The 19,365-nt window shown below is 41.8% G+C and overlaps 2 protein-coding genes across 7 annotated transcripts in view; both read left to right on the top strand.

The window, feature by feature from the left end:
* The first annotated feature begins 2,958 nt into the window (after window positions 1–2,958).
* On the top strand, window positions 2,959–15,088 carry slc4a1a (solute carrier family 4 member 1a (Diego blood group)). Of its 3 annotated transcripts, none has more exons than XM_008283721.1 (21): window positions 2,959–3,054; window positions 4,197–4,271; window positions 4,389–4,444; window positions 6,108–6,199; window positions 6,287–6,333; window positions 6,420–6,585; window positions 6,675–6,810; window positions 6,891–6,960; window positions 7,049–7,091; window positions 7,171–7,355; window positions 8,192–8,399; window positions 9,326–9,529; window positions 9,613–9,761; window positions 10,673–10,867; window positions 10,958–11,203; window positions 11,301–11,390; window positions 11,892–12,058; window positions 12,144–12,385; window positions 12,471–12,640; window positions 13,880–14,053; window positions 14,142–15,088. In XM_008283721.1, exons 2-21 carry the CDS (start codon window positions 4,245–4,247, stop codon window positions 14,199–14,201), a joined length of 2,727 nt encoding a protein of 908 aa, XP_008281943.1. In that variant the 5' UTR covers window positions 2,959–3,054; window positions 4,197–4,244; the 3' UTR covers window positions 14,202–15,088. The 3 variants fall into 3 exon arrangements, with proteins under 3 accessions (XP_008281943.1, XP_008281942.1, XP_008281941.1); XM_008283720.1 differs by having other exon boundaries at window positions 2,962–3,074; XM_008283719.1 differs by having other exon boundaries at window positions 2,962–4,271.
* Window positions 15,089–15,426: 338 nt separating this feature from the next.
* ubtf (upstream binding transcription factor) overlaps window positions 15,427–19,365 on the top strand; it is a 13,980-nt gene continuing 10,041 nt past the window's right edge. Inside the window, exons 1-2 of one of the 4 annotated variants that reach the window (XM_008283723.1) lie at window positions 15,427–16,678; window positions 19,009–19,067. In XM_008283723.1, the coding sequence (XP_008281945.1) occupies window positions 19,031–19,067 (37 nt within the window). In that variant the 5' untranslated portion in view covers window positions 15,427–16,678; window positions 19,009–19,030. Of the gene's footprint in view, window positions 16,679–16,705; window positions 16,930–16,959; window positions 17,338–19,008; window positions 19,068–19,365 lie in introns of those variants that run through there. The other 3 variants (XM_008283724.1, XM_008283725.1, XM_008283722.1) reach the window with 3 other exon arrangements.

A 19,365-nucleotide genomic window follows, 5' to 3' on the forward strand; every position in this document is an offset into this window, starting at 1 on the left:
GAAGATCCAAGGAGTTCTCAGGCCAGATGAGATGTGTAATTCCTCCAGTAAATTCTTAGGCTATTCCCTGATGTCCTCTCAGCGGAACATGCCCAGAAAACCTCTGAAAGTAGTTGCCTGGGAATCATACTTATTAGATGTTGAACCACCTCAGGTCCCTCTGGACGTCCAACCACCTCACCAAGACTGAGCCCAGCCACTCTATGGAGGAACCCCATTCTGCCCGGCTGTATTTGTGAGTTCATTCTTTTAGTCGCTACCCAGAGCTCATACACATCAGTGAAGGTTGGAACGGAGTGAATGGTCAATTAAAAACTCCCTCTTCACTACAAAAGCTTGTTACAACACCCCCATGACTGCTGAAGCAGCAAAGTCTTCTGTGTAGCCTTGGAGGTGGGCGCCAAAAATTCCTGTATGCAGCAAAATCTATAAAATACGCATCATGTGAAGTACCTTTGTGAAACCCGAAGTTTTAGAATTTGGTTGTCTAGTCAAATGCTATCGTACTTTAAACGGGACCATAATTTACTAAATGGACAGCATGTTGTAATGAAGGAGGCTTGAAACTAGCAATGAAGACCATAAACTCTATAGGAAAATGTTAACAATGGTAACTAATCAAGTGAGAAGACGGCTCATTTTCTCATAGACTTCTATATAATCTGACTTCATTTTTGCAACCAGAGGAGTCGCCCCCTGCTGGCTGTAAGAAAGAATGCAGGTGTCGAGCACAATACTCCCACATTTGCCGTTGCAGTGCAAAAGCTACCGTCTGTATCCACTGTTTGCCTTTCTGGTGTATTCAGAAATCAAACTGCTAAAATGTGTACAATCTGTGAGTGTGGGTGACAATGATTTGTTTCTGTTTCATTTCAAAACACAGAAATCTACATCATTAAAATAGATCCGTTCTCACCAGCTTGTGTTGTGGCAGATGCAAACGCTTTGAGGAGAGGTTGTGGTGATGCTGTCTGCAATTTACATTATAATTGCTGCTAAATTACTTCAATACCAGCCTCAGAAACTCACAGAGCCCACATCAATGCCTCTCAGAATCCAAGCAGCCAACATGTTACATGTCTTATTCATGGTAAAGCTGCTGCAAAGAAACCATGACTGATGGAAACCAATAAGAACAATAGAGCCACTTGGGCCAGGAAATACAAAGGACATGAGGCAAGTGGAAATCTGCACTTTTGTTTCAGTCGCTGTGTCTTTGTGAGACCCAGAGGTATCTGCATGTGTGGTTTCAACCATGAAACATGATGGACTTGTTTGTGGTGGGGACGTTTTGCTGGTGACATTATCAGGAACACACTGCAGGGACACACCAACACATCTGGTTTAAACTTATTCTTAAGCTTGTTTTTCTCTTCTTTTTTTTTTTTTTTACTTTACATTAAACAAAAACACATTCTAATTATTACATGTTTAAATCTAGATGGAAGTTCAAAACTCGTAAAAGAGCCTTTAGTTATTCTACAAAATAAAAATTAAAAAAACGTGCAAAATAAACAACGCGCCAAAAACTTTGTCACATCACCCATAAACTCCTCCAATGTAAATGGAAAACTCCATGCTGTCTCCACTACTTCTCAGGTAACTATTAGACTGCAAATTGAGCATTTTGCAGCCTTAGCTTGAAAGTTATTTTTTCCGTCCCTTTGCAATACCACTTGATTGTCAAGAATGTTTCCTTTTGCAAGTTTAGGTTGAAGAGCAAGCAACAGGCTGATGTTATGCAATGTCCTTCACACTGTCTGAGCTGTCACAGAATCTCTGATTTCCCTTAATAACGCCTGTGCCAAACCTGAAGCACTTGCCTAACTGTGTTTCACACCACTGCGACACTGATTAGTAGTACTGTGGTTCATTCTAAACCTACTGATTACTGCTGCAGCTCTGTTTTGACAGTTTTTTTAGTTGGTCACTGATCTTCCTGTCTCCTTTTCTATCTTTGTGAAGTCTCACAATCAGATTTTCAGCTTCTCTGGCGATTCCTTTACATGTAGAGCCATGATGCAGACACAAGAAAGCTGTTCACAGCTCATTTTATAGACATGCTCATGCCGTTGGACTGACTGCACTCTATTTTGTTTCAGTAATCACAGATTTTCTAACTACTATCTCAGCGATCATAAGTGTATTGTCTTTTGCTGCATTCGGTTTCTATTTTAGGGCCTGTCTTCTTAATACAGTTTCTCAAATGTCTTCTGTTTTTGGTTGTTTATAAGAGAAGGAGCTGCAATTATTAATTTAGAACTCGTGCAACAATTAAAACATGATGCAATTTTTAAATATTTCACATTCAAGTGATATTGCACAGGAGTGTAATCACTTGTATATTTTCTTTTATTTGACAGCAGTGCCCTTGCAGAAACTGACTTTTTACAGTGTCATTTTTCTTCATTGGTTGTTTTGCTGCTTATCTCAACCTTTCCTTTTTCACCAGTCGGCCCTGCATCCGCCTGTCACCAGCTGCCAGCGTCCACCTCCACTCAGCTGCAGAGGATGTCTCACTCTGTTGCATCCGTGTTACAAAACCTTGAAGGGGAAAAAAGTTGAATTTAATCTCTTGGAAATACCCCCAACCTGCATCACGAGGGAATCCCCTTGATGTAAACAAGATGACGTAGGAAGATGCTCTCATCTTGATACTGCAGGTTGCCCCCTTTTCTTCCCTCTTCACCCCATATGTGCCCCTCGGACAGGATGAGCTTCAGCCTGCTGGGTCGTCTGAAAGCCCCTGACCTGGCTTGGACTTGGTTCGTGCAGGGAGGGCGGAGCGGGCAAATTAGGGCTGGGATAACCCTGCATCAAGGTGTCCCCGACTGATAGTGATGTTTGTCTGACACAGGCTCCGCCCCTGCGCCAGGTTGCGTGGCAACCAGAGGGGTCGTGGGGTACTGCACTTCTTCAGGTCGACGTAGTTTCGTAGGGGTGTTCCCGCTCCTCCGTTTCTCTGTCTTTTTCGTTTGTCCTGGCTCACTTTGTCACCAGGTTCGTGGAGGCTGACAGAGCAGCAATTGTCCTGTTTCCAGCGCTGGAGACCAGGTGGGAGTACCTGCATACAGGTAGGGGTGTGGCCTCCTCTGGCCAGGGGTCAGACTCAGTGTGGGCTACTACTGGACTAAGGGGTAGAGGTCAGACGAGATGGATATCTGAATGTAACCCAGCAGGGGAGATGTTATTTTCTCGAACCCAAAGCCACAAAAATTTTGACGTGGATGTTCTGTAACCGTACTTACAGCATTTTTTCACTAATTTCAAGACATGATCAAGTACAGTTATCATATTTAAAAAGAAAGCAGTTTTAGACAGGGAGGGTTTTTTTTTATCATTTGTTGCCTTTTTATATATGTGTCACAGTTTTGTGCTAAAATATGTGTATATTCTCAGTGTAACAGAGGAAAGAATTGCTTGTTTACATGGACTGGTCACATTTGTTCATGTGCTTGTTCCAAAAATGACCGTTAATTATTTCTGAGCAGGTGTAAAGTCAGTGTTTTTCTACTAAAGTCCCTCTTTTTCAGTTGCACTTTACAAAAAAAAGGTGCCAGGCTGGTTCTGTTGTTTGTTTCATGGAATGGAGATGCAATGACACATGATGGGAACTATATTGTTAGAAATTTTCAATTTTATTGTCTAAATGTTCTGTCCTTGATTTTGCAGCAGATGCACAACCTGCATTAAACTTATAGATTTTGACTTTCTTGTTACTGAGGAGAACCGAGGTGTCTGGTTGAAGGGTGTAACTCAGAGATAAGACTCTGTATGTCAGCTTTTGAAACTACAACGTAGTTCGCATTCATAACGGCCGACTCATTATCTGTCTGAGCCACGGCTCCGCAAACAAACTCGAAGTGAGTGTAGATGGTAGATGGCGGTGCTTTCAAACAGGGTGCCTCCAAAGGGCCGAAAGCAGATCTTATTGTGATTCACCCAAACACCCAACCAAGCTGATTACAAACCAATGGTGCTTTAAGTGTCATTACTTCCACAATGTAATATGTATATTTGGTAAATCCTGTTTTTTGGATGCTATCGCAATTAGATGAAAAACTCCCACCAGATAGAACAGTTGTCTGAAGATTTAACATAGCTGATCCTCATTGAGTCATTTGTGGTTTCTAATTACATTAAGGATATGATTATGTCCTGTTCTTTTGTTTGTGTTAATTCATTTTTCGTTACAGGGAATGCATAAACGTAGCTGAGAGTTGGAGACCAATAATTCAACATCCATGGAAAACAATTTCAGTTTTGATGAGGTTGGTGGACGAAACATTAAAACTCCAATAGCTGTTTTTGTCAGGATGTAAACCGCTGATTTTGTTGTCAATCCAACTAGCTTCCAATAATTCTTTTAACATTTTCTTCCTATCCAGAGCAGTGACATGTCTTATGAAGACAATGACTCGGCCTTCCCCTCCCCACTGGCCCTGTGAGTTCATCCTCTCATCAAGACTTCTCTGTTTAAGCAAAACCTAACAGTGTTTACGCTGAAATTCTGCAACCAGTTTCTGATTAGATATTACATCTTACTATGCATCAGACAGAGCAAGTCTGTGAAATGTTTGAGCCGCTTTTGGCTCATTGATTTGGTTTTAGCCCAACTTTATTGTTCAGATTAATTTCCAACTCAGTAGGCAGCTGTATTAAGTGAGAAAAAAAACACATAACACTGGAAATAATTAGCAGACCACATACTGTTTTGTTGAGCAAAGTCTTCAACACTGATCCTTTTGTTAGATTGTTATCATAGTGGCTGAGTCAGTACAGAATTTTCTGAAAGACATGAAAAGGTGTAAAAATAAAAAATACACTATAAATTGTTTAAAATTGTGATGAATAGAAGCTGTAAACGTTTCAAAATTCACACCACATGGTCCAAAACATATCTAAGGAGCCTTTTTTTGTCTTTAAATTGTACATCTCAAGTCAACAGATAATCCAAGCTACTTTATCACTCAGCAAGGCTTAAAGAAGAAAACTGAGAGATAACAAGAACACAGACATCTTGGTGTTTCATGAAGAGGAACGAGAGAGCTGTTGCTAACAGCGTTAAATTACAGCCTTAAGAAATAAACACACTATGGCTCCAGCAAGAACGACAAAGGAAATGGAAAAGAAACAAACAAAAAAAAAAATGGCTGTCACAGTGGTCTAAAAATTACTTCCAAATCTGTATATACATGACCAGGCCACCTCTACACAACTGTCTCATGAACATAAGGGTAGATGTAGTAGTTAAAGAGCGAAAGTATCCCTCAGAAATTGGTGGAGACCAAAACAGAGCTAAAAGTAGATTAGAAATGGAACTTCAGACACATGACATCTAATAGGTGTCTACACTGTTTAATGTTTACTGGATGTGTTCGTAGGTAGCTGTTTGTGAACACAATTGCCACAACTACTGTTTAAAAGGCTTATGTTGCATTACCAGCTTGTTGAGCCGCCCTCCAAGTAGTCAATGTCAGGATTATGTCGATTTTAGGTCGTGTGGAAATTTGAAAAATGCCAGGATACATCACACAAAAGATCACACTATTAAATAAATATAGTGGTTTGAAATTAAATCAGGATTTAATTACCATGATTGGGAACTTGAATTGTAGATACAGACCAGCTGACTGAAGTGTGATGCTTGTAAATAAGATAAGGCTTAAATAACAATGTGGTGTTAAGGCCGATTACCATACAGCCTGTCAGTAAAGATGCACGGCAATCTAAACTCAGAGGTTCAAGTCTCAAAGCCAGGAAGTGATAAGGACTCAGCTGAGAAATAGGTTGAGTAATTCTGCCATCTTGTGGCTGCACACAGAATAGCACTAAGAACAGAATTTCAAACTGATGGACAACTTGATTGACTTAATCACTGAGACTGAAGAACTTTCTTGTAATCAGTTTTTCAGCTGCAGTCACAGGCTTCAAAGCCAGTTTACCTACAAATACGCGAGTTCATGTCCAAAAAAAAAGAATAACTAAAGTGCTGAGTTGCATTATTTTTCAAACAGGAAGAGCAGCCTCTGACATGTTATCTGCAGGACACTGGATTCATGTCCACCTCTGATATTATTAATGTTTCTGTTTCCTCACACCATCAGCTCTCCACCAGGCTTCGGCTTTGGAATGAGGAAGGAGGAGGAGGAGAATGAACCACCGTCAGAGGCCATCGTCATCCCCAGCGATTCAGAGGGTAAACTCTTCTGACAGTCCATGCAGCTGTTGGTGATTTAACTTTAAACATCTGCGCACAAATCACTTCTCTTCCTCTTTATTCCAGCTTTTCTGAACCTGAACACCAATGCCACCACAAGAGGGGACGCTCAGGTCGGTACTCTTTGACTCCTCAGATTAAATCATAGAAACCATCATTTATTGGTATCTTTTATAAGAAACATACGACATTTCTGCAGGCTTACGTGGAGCTGAATGAGCTCCAGGGTAGCACCTGGCAGGAGACCAGCCGCTGGGTGGGCTACGAGGAGAACTTCAATCCCGCCACCAGAACGTGGGGTCCATCCCATGTCTCCTATCTCACCTTCAAGAGCTTAATTCAGCTCCGCAGGAGCATGGGCACAGGTGACTGCAGAACCTGAAATGAAATGAGTACACGTTTGGATAAAACTGCAATTTGCTGACAGATTGAAGCTTGCGTCCATTTCACAAAGGTGCTGTCATCTTGGACCTGAACGCCAGCAGTCTGTCTTCCATTGCTGAGAAAGTGGTCGATGAGCTGGTGAATAAGAATGAGATTCGTTCCGGCGATCGAGATGGCCTGCTGAGAGCTCTCCTCATGAGACGCAGGTAACCCACATGTTTCTCCTGCAAGATGGTAATGCCTTTATCATGTCTGCACCTAATGCCAATTTATTTTGCATTTCCAGCCAGTCTGGGGGACCTGAGGTGACTCCTTCTGGAGACATTCAGATGCAAACCTTTTCTGTAACAAAGAAGGTACATTTTATAAGATTCATCCTTTATTTGATTTATGTATAAACATAACAGAGCGGACATTCACTGTACTGCTGCCTTGTTTTTGCAGAGAGACAGCTCTGACAACATGGAGGCCTCAGTTGTCCTTTCAGGTACGTTTTCCTTTTATTCCTCTGATGCGGGTTTGCATTTCTGCAACAGATACCACTAAAAGACAGCGTTTCCCTGCAGGTGTGGTCGAGTCCCTGGAGAAACCGGTGGTGGGATTCGTCCGGCTGGTTGACTCTGTGGTGATGGAGTCCGCCCTGGAGTCTCCTGTCCCCGTCCGATTCGTCTTCGTGCTGGTGGGCCCCAGCCAGAGCGGAATGGACTACACCGAGACTGGCCGATCCATGGGAGCTCTGATGGCCGACTGGGTGAGACACAATCACACCGATACACTGTACGATATTATGTGTCTGCAGCAGAGGAGGCTGCAGTTTCAGGACCACATTTCTAGGACCCTTGTTTCCTAGTTTTGTTGCAACAGCGCCGCCTGCTGGACTAAATGATCATTAAAGCGTGACACTTAATTTACTACTTACTGGTTGTAAATGTTCATTCCACCGAAATTACAACTTTCTATCCAAACACTTGCAGTTTTAAAGATTTTATTCTCCAAAATGTTGTTTTCTCATGAACACCTTATGGTTTAAAGGTTTATTTTACCCAAAATGCTACTTTTCATCCAATGTTGACTTAACCTAACTAATACTTTTTCATGAACAAGTCATGGTTTCAAATGTTAATCCACTTTAAAAAATGGCATTTTGTCCAACTACTTATAGATTTAAAGCTTTATGCCATTTAAAACACAACTTTCTTTAAGGTTTATTCCAACCAAAACACTACTTTCTGTCCAAATAGTGTAGTTTTAAAGGTACATTTCACTCAAAAAGTGCCTACAGTTTTAAAAGGTTTAATCCCCCCAAAGTTATTTTAAATTGAAGAGGATATGGTTCCAAATGTTTATTCCACCCAATTGTTTGTCTAATTACTTACAGTTTTGAAGGTTAACTCCACACAAAATACCACTTTGGGTCCAAGCACATATAGTTTAAAAGCTTATTTCCACCAAACTGGCCTTTAACATTTTCTTGTAGGCTGATTATAAGGCTGAGTTGAATGAACCTAATATAATTTACACTGTAGAAATGCTACCCAGTTTGTTGGTGCAGGTGAGTGAGAGCTTTGTGTGTTTCTGCTCTGTCAGGTTTTCTGTCTTGAAGCCTTCTTGGCCCAGAGTGAGAAAGATCTGACTAACGCCATCGCCGACTTCATGGACTGCAGCATCGTGATTCCTCCCACTGAGATCCAGGACAAGGCCATGCTGGAGCCCATCATCGACTTCCAGCAGAAGATGCTGCGCGACAGACTGCGTCCCTGTGACAGCCGCCTCGCCTTCGGAGACAGAGTTAAAGGTCGGCTCACAGCGTAAAATCGCGTTTTAAACCTGGGCCAAGTCTTCTATTGGAGTCTAAAGAAACAGTTAAACAGAAAGAAAAAGTAAAATCTGATGCAACATCCCAGAAAAACAAGTCGTTTTTAGACTTTGACTTGTTTTTGGATTAAACAGACAAGATAGAATATGTTATATTGAATGTTACAGGTGCAGACACATTTTTCTACTGCTGTTGTTACCATACAGATGCATTTGAATGGCAAGTACAGTTTCTGACCAACTAGGAAATTGTGATTCAGAGATTTATTATCATTGAAAAGTGTATAGATGGGGGAAAAAAAGCATCTGTTTGTGTATGTATTCATTTGTTACAGTATGTATAATTTATATTTGGCTTTAGATTTTGATGAAACATTCATACACACTCGTAAAGACGATAGAAAATGTGTCTATTTTTAAAAGTTCTGGAAACATACTCAACAAAAACCCAGAAACTATAGACTGGATGGCATATAGCAATCGATATATAACCCATCACATAGACGCTTTCTCATATTTATACTGTGGTTAAACAATCAGATGTGTGCAGACTTTAAGGGTGCTACATGAAAGAGGGCCCTTTCCCTACAGTTAATGCAAAAACAAGGGAGCAACAGAAACTTTTGCACAGTGTATTTCAAATTTGTGCATCCACTTTTAGTCACATGACAGAAGATAATGAGTGTAAACACAGGAGCAACAGAGGTGGGATCAGGAGGACAGGCAACATGCTCGCTGCAAAAGTTCAAAAGTGGCCTCGAAATCCAAGTTATTGTGCATATAAATAAAAAAAGAATACAAACAGACAACAGTAGACAGTAGAAACAAGGCTTAAAAAAGCAGGGGAACAGATTCAGATTTAATGAAATCACTGTTATATTCAGTTTGATCTGTTTGCTCGTCCAGTTGACCAAGCCCCAGCCGAGCCCAGGGAGGACCCTCTGGCCCGGACAGGATACCCCTTCGGTGGGATGGTGAAGGACATAAAGCGGCGTTACAGCGTCTACATCAGCGACTACACAGACGCTCTGAACCCTCAGGTGCTCTCCGCCGTCATCTTCATCTACTTCGCTGCCTTGTCCCCGGCCATCACCTTCGGAGGGCTTCTAGGTAAAAGACAAAGCATCAGTTCATTTGTACAAATTCATCGACTCTTTAAGTCACTAATAATTGTCTCTCGTGTCTGACTCCAGCTGACAAAACAGAAAAAATGATGGGTGTGTCCGAGCTGATGATCTCCACCAGCATCCAGGGTGTCATCTTCTGCCTCATCGCTGCCCAGCCGGTCCTGGTCATCGGCTTCTCTGGACCACTACTGGTGTTTGAAGAAGCTTTTTTCGCGGTATGTTAGAATGCTAAAGACGAGTTCCATGATTATAGTTTTCACAAAGAATAAAATTAGCAGCAAAGGTGCCAGAAAAACTATGGTTAAAGAAACATGGAATGCTGTAACATTCAACAACTGTAAAAACAGTGACAGTAACAGTGAATATCTGTAACATTATGATATTTTTAGCTTTTTTTATTATCATTTTTGACAGTCAACATGCAAGTTAATTTATTGTTTTCAGTGATTACACTAGATATTATATGTAACTTGTAAAAACATTGGAAATATGTAAAGCAACAGTTTAACAAATATCTTTAAAAATAGTGTCATGGTAAAATAATTGACTACTGATTTAAGAAGTAGCAGATTTTTGATGTTGATGTTATTTATTGTGTGTCTTTGTTTTACAGCTAAGATGTAAATCAATATTTTTTGTGTGATTTTACAAGATACCGTCTATAATTTACCAACACAGGGAAAATCTATAATCTAACACTTTAAAACATTATTTATTATTTTATATACCTAAATACATAATTTTTCTTCCAATAAAAACACCAGATATCTGTAAAATAACTTTTAACATTTTTTTCAGCAATATTAAATCAAGTGGAAAAATAGTATAATTTTCCTATCAAACACTGTAAAAGAACAAATTGCCATTTATAAAAACAGATTTTTGATGTGACATTATTTATTTTTTCTTGCAGTCAATGTGTAGTTCAATACTTGTTTTCTGTGACGTTCCTAGTTATTATGTGTAATTTAACAAAGCAAGAAAAAATTGTAAAACAACACTAAATTGTTCCTAAAATTACACCTAAAACTCTTTTTAAAAAAAACTATTTCACAGCATGCAAATTGTCAAATGTGCTGAAATCAGTCTTTAGAACGTTGCCTTTCCTCGTTCCTTTCCGTAATAGTTCTGCAAGGCCCAGGGAATAGAGTACATCGTGGGTCGTATCTGGGTGGGAATGTGGCTGATCGTGATCGTGGTGATCATCGTGGCTGTGGAGGGAAGCTTCCTGGTCCGATTCATCTCCCGATTCACCCAGGAAATCTTCTCCATCCTCATCTCCCTCATCTTCATCTACGAGACCTTCAATAAGCTCATCAAGGTCTCCTCACGTCACCCATCGACTCATTTCACACCAGAGGTCCTTTTTCTGTTTCGTGGCCTTTGTCTCATTTTGTTTTCTGCTCCTCAGATCTTCAAAACCCATCCTCTGATCCTGAACTACGATCATCTGAACGACACGTTGGACAACCCCTTCCACCCGGTCATCAAGCAGCACGTCGAGTACCACCCGGACGGCAACGTGACCGTCCGTGACCTGGAGATCGAGAGGCCGTACCCCAACACTGCCCTGCTGTCTATGTGCCTGATGTTTGGCTGCTTCTTCATCGCCTTCTTCCTCCGTCAGTTCAAGTCTAGCCACTACCTCCCTGGCCCGGTGAGATCAGTTTTTCAAGTATCTAAATGGAAAAAGCTCTCAATCATGCTGGAGCTGTGCTGTGTTTTAACCACTCTTTTCTTTTTGTCTTTTTTAGATGCGTCGTTTGATTGGAGATTTCGGAGTCCCCATTGCTATTTTCTTCATGATCGCTGTGGATATCAGCATTGAAGATGCTTACACTCAGGTAAAAAGGGCTTAAAGTGCTCATATTTTAATTATTGCACAGACTGTACACAGGCTTTGCTATTAAATTAGTTTTAGTCTATTATGTAGTTCTTGGAACATATGTATGAGTGTGGACTTTGTCAAATTAATTCATCAGTGACAAATACAGTAACTATGGAGGCAGAAAATTCACTTATGTGCATTTTATATTTTCAATAAAATCTGATCTTTAATGCTCAGATAATTGGTCAGGCCGATAATCAGTCGACCCCTAGTCTGTTTCATTTGTTTTACTTATTGTGTGTCTGTTCAAAAATCCTTTCAAACTCATTTTCTGCAGATAAAAAAAAAAGAACACACATTTTGTTTATTCTCCTTTACCTTTTATTTATTCAAATCATCTCAGATTTTTCTGTCTCTTCAACAACATCTGCACTCAAGAAATGCCCATTGCATCAGATTTGTACAAAATTACAACCTACTTCTGTTTGTGAATGAACACCACCCCGTCTCCTTGTAGAAACTGGTTGTGCCAAAAGGTGTTGAAGTGACCAACCCCGCAGTCCGAGGCTGGTTCATCAACCCCATGGGAGAGAGGAAGCCTTTCCCCATCTGGATGATGGGCGCCTGCTGCGTACCTGCGCTGCTCGTCTTCATCCTCATCTTCCTCGAGTCCCAGATTACTACGTGAGTCTTACTTCCTGTGATCGTTATCAACTATGTGAGTCAGATTCTGAGAAGATATGTGAGTCTATGCGTCTGTGGATCTCAGGCTGATCGTGAGCAAACCCGAGAGGAAAATGGTGAAAGGATCCGGCTTCCACTTTGATCTGCTCATCCTGGTCACCATGGGGGGGATCTCCTCCATCTTCGGGGTGCCCTGGCTGAGCGCCGCCACCGTGCGATCTGTGACCCACGCCAACGCCCTCACCGTCATGTCCAAGGGCCCCAAACCGGAGATTGAGAAGGTGGTTGAGCAGAGGATCAGTGGCATCCTTGTGGCCATCATGGTTGGTAGGTGCTGCCCTCTGTCACAGCAGGGTCACCACAAACAGCCAGCTTTTTCCTCTAATAACCGCCGTCTCTCTGCGGCTCTCAGGTGTTTCCATCTACATGGAGCCCATTCTGAAGATGATTCCTATGACGGCCCTGTTCGGTATCTTCCTCTACATGGGTATCACCTCTCTGAGTGGAATCCAGATGTGGGACAGGATGCTTCTGCTGATTACTCCCAAGAAATACCATCCCTCTGATGCCTACGCCACCAGGGTGCGTATCACGCTCAACTACACTTCATGTTACTCATAGCTTTTCACGTGGCGCACACTTACGTCTTCCAATATTTGTGAGACAATGAAAACCTGCACAAACATCTAAAAGGCTCACAGCTCCAAGGGCCATGATGTTATGTAATGTTTCTTTGTGGGGTTTTTTTTTTGCATCCCCAATGGATTTGTGCCTCTTTGTGGGACTTACATGTGTCCCTGTGTTCATTTTGTGTCTCTTAGCAGAACTTTTGTGTCCCTTTTATGTCCGTACATAATCACTTCTGTCGATTTCTAGTTGTTTCCTCATTACTAACTTCTCAAGAACTATTGACACTAATTTCAGTCACAGGTTGTGGCATTATATGTGTCCCTACGGTCATTGTGTCTCTCACTGTGGTTGTTTTGTATCTCTCCATCATGCTTTGGTGTCTTTTTTTGGGGCCAATATGTATGTGCCTGTGGTCATTGTATGTATCTCTGTGGTCATTTTGTGTCTCTTTGTGGTTGTTTTGCATCTCTGTACCAATTTTGTGTCTTTTTTCAGGCATTACATACATTTTTGTGGTCATTTTGTGTCTCTTTGTGGGCCTAACATGCATCTCTTTTATCATTTTTCGTCTATTTGTGGGCACCACATGTGTCTCCGGCTATCTTGCGTCTCTTTGTGGGAATTACATCTGTCTTTGTGGTGATTCGGTGTCTTTTTGTAGGAACTACATGTATCCATGTGGCCATTTTGTGTCTTTACAGGAATCACATGAGTCTCTGTGTTCTTTTTGTGTCTTGTCGCTAACTTGTTGTGTTGCCTTATGTCTGTATGTCATTACTTTTTGTCTCTTTGTTGTCATTTACTCATTACGGAGAACTATTAACAGAAGTTCAGACAAAGGTTGTGGCATTATATATGTCCCTTTGGTCATTTTGCATCTCATTGTTGTTGTCTTGCATCTCCCTGGGATGGTTTTGTGTCTCTTTCTGGGCATCATGTGTCTTTGTAATTATTTTGTGTCTCCTTGCAAACTTTTGTGTCATTTCATGCCTGAATGTGATCATCTTATGTCTCTTTATAGCTGTTTTTACAGACTTACACACTTCAGAATTAGGGTATAGCCCCTATAATAAGTCTACAAACTCCTCAGAACCTCCCTGTAAATGCTAATTATGTAAACTGGCTTCTTCGTGTTATTTTCTGGCTTAATGTCTCTCTGTTAAAAACCCTCCTTTGCTGTCATCTGTGCAGGTGTCGACCTTGCGGATGCACTTGTTTACTCTGATCCAGCTGGTGTGCCTGGCCATCCTGTGGGTGGTGAAGATCAGCCCCTTCTCTCTGGCGCTGCCTTTCGTCCTCATCCTCACCATCCCTCTTCGCATGTTCTTGACTGGAACAATCTTCTCTGTAAAGGAGATGAAATGCGTAAGTGCTTCACTGTGTCTCTTGCTTATCTACTCATGTCGTTTCGTGTGAATGGAGGTGTTGTTAACCAGATGTGCTTGCATTGCAGCTGGATGCAGATGATGCCAAAGTGAAACTCGACGAGGATGAGGATTTCCCACTGGCATAAACATCACCATTTAATTCACATACTTCTAAGTGAAGTCTTTTTTTTTTTTTTTTTGCAGTTTCCAGCTGCTATTATTATTTATCTTTTCATCATTTTTAGAATTCAAACACAAATTTATGTTTGTGACCACAACTGACAACCATTTATTTTGTCATTTAGGTGTGTAACTATCTGTCCTAATCTCTCTCATTTTCCAAATTTCTTTTCCATATCTTATCTTTCCATGTGGCATTAAAAATGCTTGCCCTTTTGTTTTGTACTTCAGATATTGGTCACGACTGTTTATACTATAGTTTTTTGGGTTTTTTTAATGCCTTGATTCAGGATAAATGTTAGGATTTTGGAAATGAGAGGTATTTTCCCATAAGATGTGAGGCAAATCCATTTATCAAATGTTTTTTTCTTCTTTTTTTCTTTCCAGCACGGCTTTAAAGTGACTACAGTGCAGTCACATTTTAGATCTGCCGACATAATAACAATAGAATTGAATGTTGTTTTATCTTTACTATTTAAGCTAGACATATTTTTTTATCTCGTCACATCTTTAATCACACACACAAATAATAAACTTTATGGTGCCTTTTCCACATGTACAATCCTGTACCTCGACAATTCCCAAAAAATATGTGCGTTTGTCAAGTTTGCCTTGGTGGTATGCACTTATATCTGATTTTAAGAGTGTAGTTGCTTTCATGATTTTAAAATGGGATGAGCATTATAGCTCCACAGTCAGTGATGAGATATGTATTTTTTTGAGTGAATGAAGGAAAAACTTCTTTGTAAATGTGTCACATTATGCAATTTGTGTTGCTGATCACATTTGTGTGCTTGAAACACTGTACATGCTTTGGATTTCGCTTTATTAAAAGTAAAAACAACCTTTAAAATGCTTCTTTTTTTTCCCACATTAATGTATTCGGAAACAGTATTTTACTTCACTCACAGGATTTCTCTTTATTTGATCCTGGAAGTAACAGGAGAGGGGCATCACTGGGGCTGGATGTCTGCTACTCAGCTGCATGCTGCATTCAGGGAGGTCAGGTAAACGACAGCTTGTCACTCCTCCTATCTTGATTAGTCTTTAACTACTCTTGCCCTGGGATTTAAAGAAATAAGCATGCAGTTTTCTTGCTGCTTTATTTCATAATGCTGCTTTTGATCAAAGTCTATATGCAGGCAAAAAAAAAGGTAGGATCAATTGTGTGTTTGGCTGTTGCTTTATTAGTTTTAATAATTTGTTGACAAATAATGACATTAAACAGCAAAAGACAAAAAACACATTGTAAAAACAAACACTTTGGACCTTGTAACAATGACAGGAACAGTTTGAAGCTATAAAATGGTTGACCTATAGATTACTTGTATGTACTCTGCTGTTATGGACTGGCTAAAAATGACTTCAAAAGTAATAACTGGACAGTCTGCACTACATAAATGTCAAAGTTTTCTCTTTACAAGTATTTGTTAGGGTGACATCTTGTGCAGCTGAGCACACATCTCCACAATTGTGAGTGTAGGAAACATAATCAAATCAATAATATTATCAATTCCTTACTGCTTTTAACTCTTTGGGTCAGCAAACATGCTGTATCCAATCATTCACTTTATTTACGCTCTGAATACAATGAAGGCCTCATTCATTTCTAGACACATAATGAGAAAGAGACTATATAAACATTCATCAACTGATAAAAGGGACCGCTGCAAGTCAAATAAGATTAAATTAAGAACCTGGACTGCCCTAAGGAAACAACTTAGTCAAGTTTTGCATGTCTCCATGTCTGAACGTCCTCTGATGCCCATTTTTCCCACAGCACGGGAACGCAGCACACTTTAACAAGGCCCAGTGCCTGAAAGTCATTTGTTTTCCCTGAATCGGACTGACTGGATTGGATGGCCGCGGGTTCCGCCCACAAACACACAAGGTGGAGTTGAAAAGAAAAAACATGCTGGGCCAAAATGAAGCTGTCAAACAGCCGCTTACAATTTACTAAAAGCGCCTTTGGAGCAAAGTAAAGAGACACGGACGCTGCATGGCGGAGCTTCCAGATAGTTCTCGTCTAAAAAAGTGGCAAATCTGGCACTGATAAGTAAAAACCGTAAAGTTTTGTATTGTTTATTTTAAGTTAACGGATGAGCCAGTTGCATTAAATTGGACAACTTTCATGAAGCTACCTGATCAGACACTCGGGGCTGCAGATGTGAGCGGCTCGGCCTCCGGGAGTCGACAAATGAGCGCCCTCGGTCGTGTTGAGAATCGACGGTCGGAAAAAATGTCTCGGCGTGGCGAAATGGTTGGATGGAGAGAGACGAGCTGCTGCGCGCTGACTGGAGGGAGACAGCGAGTGAGATGGAGGCGGGGGGGAAGGACCATCTCTGCGGGGACTGGAGCCCAGGACCGACGGCGCAGTGCTGGCTATCGTTCAACCCTCCCCTTCTTCCTCCACAACGACGCCGAGGCTCACGCCGAGAGACAGGTAAGCCAGCAGTACAGCCGCTCGGTTTCATAACAGAGCGAGCGCCATAAAGAAAGCTGGAAAAAGCCGCAAAAAATTTAGAAAATTGCACATTTAACGTCGGTGTGTATGTTGTTAAAAAGCGCCTCGGTCGGCAGCCTCTTTGTAACAGCGAGATAAACCGACCGCGGTGGCAGCGCGCAGACGAGGTCGGCCATACCCGAATTTCTAGTCCCGAACAGCGGGGAAGGAACCGCATGTAAGACCCGGAGGTAAATGTGCTATTTTCATACAATTATATCGCTCTTTCGGGCTAATTCCCCCCCATGAAAACGTGACTGTTTCGATTGTGACCGGGGGCTTTTGCGTGGGGGAATACACGGTGGTTTCCGCGCCGAGACCTCCATGCGGCTGTTGGCGGAACAGCCAGCCGCCTCTGTCGGTTAGCCATCAGGGATCTCGGTTTAATATCTCACCGTGCAGAGACTCGCCCTCTCTCACCCCCTCTCTCTCTCACCGACTAGCCCAGAAACACCGACGGACCGAGCTCGGGAGAGAACCCGCCTTCTCGTGCTCGCTTATGCGCTTTTTGGATCGAGGGAAGGGAGTCTGCAACGCCCTGGCTTTAGCTTTAAGCCCCGTTTTTCAGTGTTTGCAGTGCGCCATTGGACCTTGTCACGGTAGGTTTCCTTGTAGAGCAGAGCTGAAGCATGGCGGACCTGGAGCTTGTTTGTCGCGCCAGAGAAGCCACTCAGCCTCGGAGGGTTCAATTTTTTTTTTTGAGCGGTTTTAGCTAGCAAATGTCGGTGCAGTTTACCTCTACGGTACCGTAGCCGAAACTATAAAACCTGCGACCGTTATGTTGAACGACTGGGCTCGATGCTGTAGGGTTTGAAAAACATTTCTTCCCCCTTTTCCTTCCTTCGCCTCCGCAAGTCCTTCCGACCCAAACCACCACGATTTTTCTCGAATTTAAATCTTTTTTTTTTCGTACTTTCGACAGGAAACGGTTTAAAATGATTTCTTGTAAACACCAGCCGAGCATAAAATGTGTTAAACCCTCCAGGATAACAGAAAATTCTCATTAGAAGCCTAATTTTTGTATAAAATGATTTTTTAGGGGACAAAAGTATGGCTATAAATATGTAGGAGAACCGTCCGTTTTAAGCGTCGAGCCAAGTTGCCCTTGGTCGTGTAGCGCCTCGGCACCCAGGTTTTAAAACATCCATATGCTGTAATTCTACCGAAATTCAAGCTAAACTCGACGTTTTAACCGCTCCAAAATCACGACATGGCGTTTTTTTCGCTTATACAAATGGAGGTATCGACAGTTTTAATGCAGCTAGGTCACACGGTGGACACCACATTGAGCTGGGGCCATCAAGGACAAGACGAACAACGAGCAGCCGCCATCATTGGAGCACAGTTCGGCTACGCCTCGCTGAAGAATGCTCTGGGTCGTGCTCTCGAAAACACGCCAAAAAACTCGACCAAACCGCTCGCTAGATGCTCATTAAACACATTTATTAGCTGCAATCGAGTAGTATTTGAGTTTCCCAGCTCCTGTCTTGGTAAACATTGGAGGAGAAGATTATAGGGTTTGCATGGCGGAGCGAGATCCGCGTCCAACGGTGATCAGGCGCCTCTGCCGAGTGGCGCATTTGGCTGCAGTGCTTCCAAGCTACCATTCCCCCTTCTCGGAGACCGAAAGCAGATCCCCCCAGTCCGTGGTCAGCTGGTCGCCTACAGCTGCCTGTCCGTCCACGTCCATTCGCTTCCTCCTTCCGTGGATCCTCCCCAACCTCCGCTCCCGACAGAAAATCCTCCATTACCGAGCGGGCCGAGCGAGAAAATGGTCGCTGCGGTGCGTCCGCGATACTTTTGTTGCGGAATAAGGACAGTGTTAATACGCCGAAATTCCAGCTGGGCAGAATTTGCTCGACGGAGACTCCTGTTGTCGACGCTTTAGTTGTGCTAGTTGAAGCCCTCCGCAGTGTTATTTGAGATTTGAAGCCGTCACAAGCAATAGCCTATGTCTCACCATGTAGCGTAAACGTTTAAGGGGCGGTGTAATGAACATAAACCATTATGTCGAGGCGCATTTAAATTCCACCACTTGGAATCATCACGTTTCACTTTTCTATCAGTGCCAACGCGCATATTGGAGAAATCACTTTTAATCATATGAATAAAAAAATAATACACATTAAATAACATTATTACAAATTTCTCTATTTAAAAGCGTATCGTTTCCTGATCGTGAGAAATGAGTACGAACCTCTGTGTTACCGATTAGTTCAGTTTATTTCGGAGAAATGTATGATAACAATAATTTTTTGTTGTTTTTGCAGATTCAATACAGTGCACTCACAAATGAATGGAGTAATGGAGGCAGCGACCCAAGGCCAAGGTGGGATTTTGCAACACGGAAATAAGTTATTACATCTTTATAACCATCTAAAATGCAACTTTGCATATTAATCCAACATTATATTAATGTAGTTGTAAGAAATATAGTAAAGCATATGCACACTGTGGGATTAAAAAGGTAACCGAATTTATGATTTAGCCATGAAACTCAGTGTTACAAAGTGTCACACCACTCTTGTTTTAACTGAAGAAAGAAAATCTTGGGAACAGTTCACTCATTGAACTCTGGATAGAAAGCAGTGTTCAACACACAGTGATCCAACAAGTATGTGTCCCTA

The sequence above is a fragment of the Stegastes partitus genome, unplaced genomic scaffold (assembly GCF_000690725.1).
Source record: "Stegastes partitus isolate 25-593 unplaced genomic scaffold, Stegastes_partitus-1.0.2 Scaffold325, whole genome shotgun sequence".
Classification (NCBI taxonomy): domain Eukaryota; kingdom Metazoa; phylum Chordata; class Actinopteri; family Pomacentridae; genus Stegastes; species Stegastes partitus.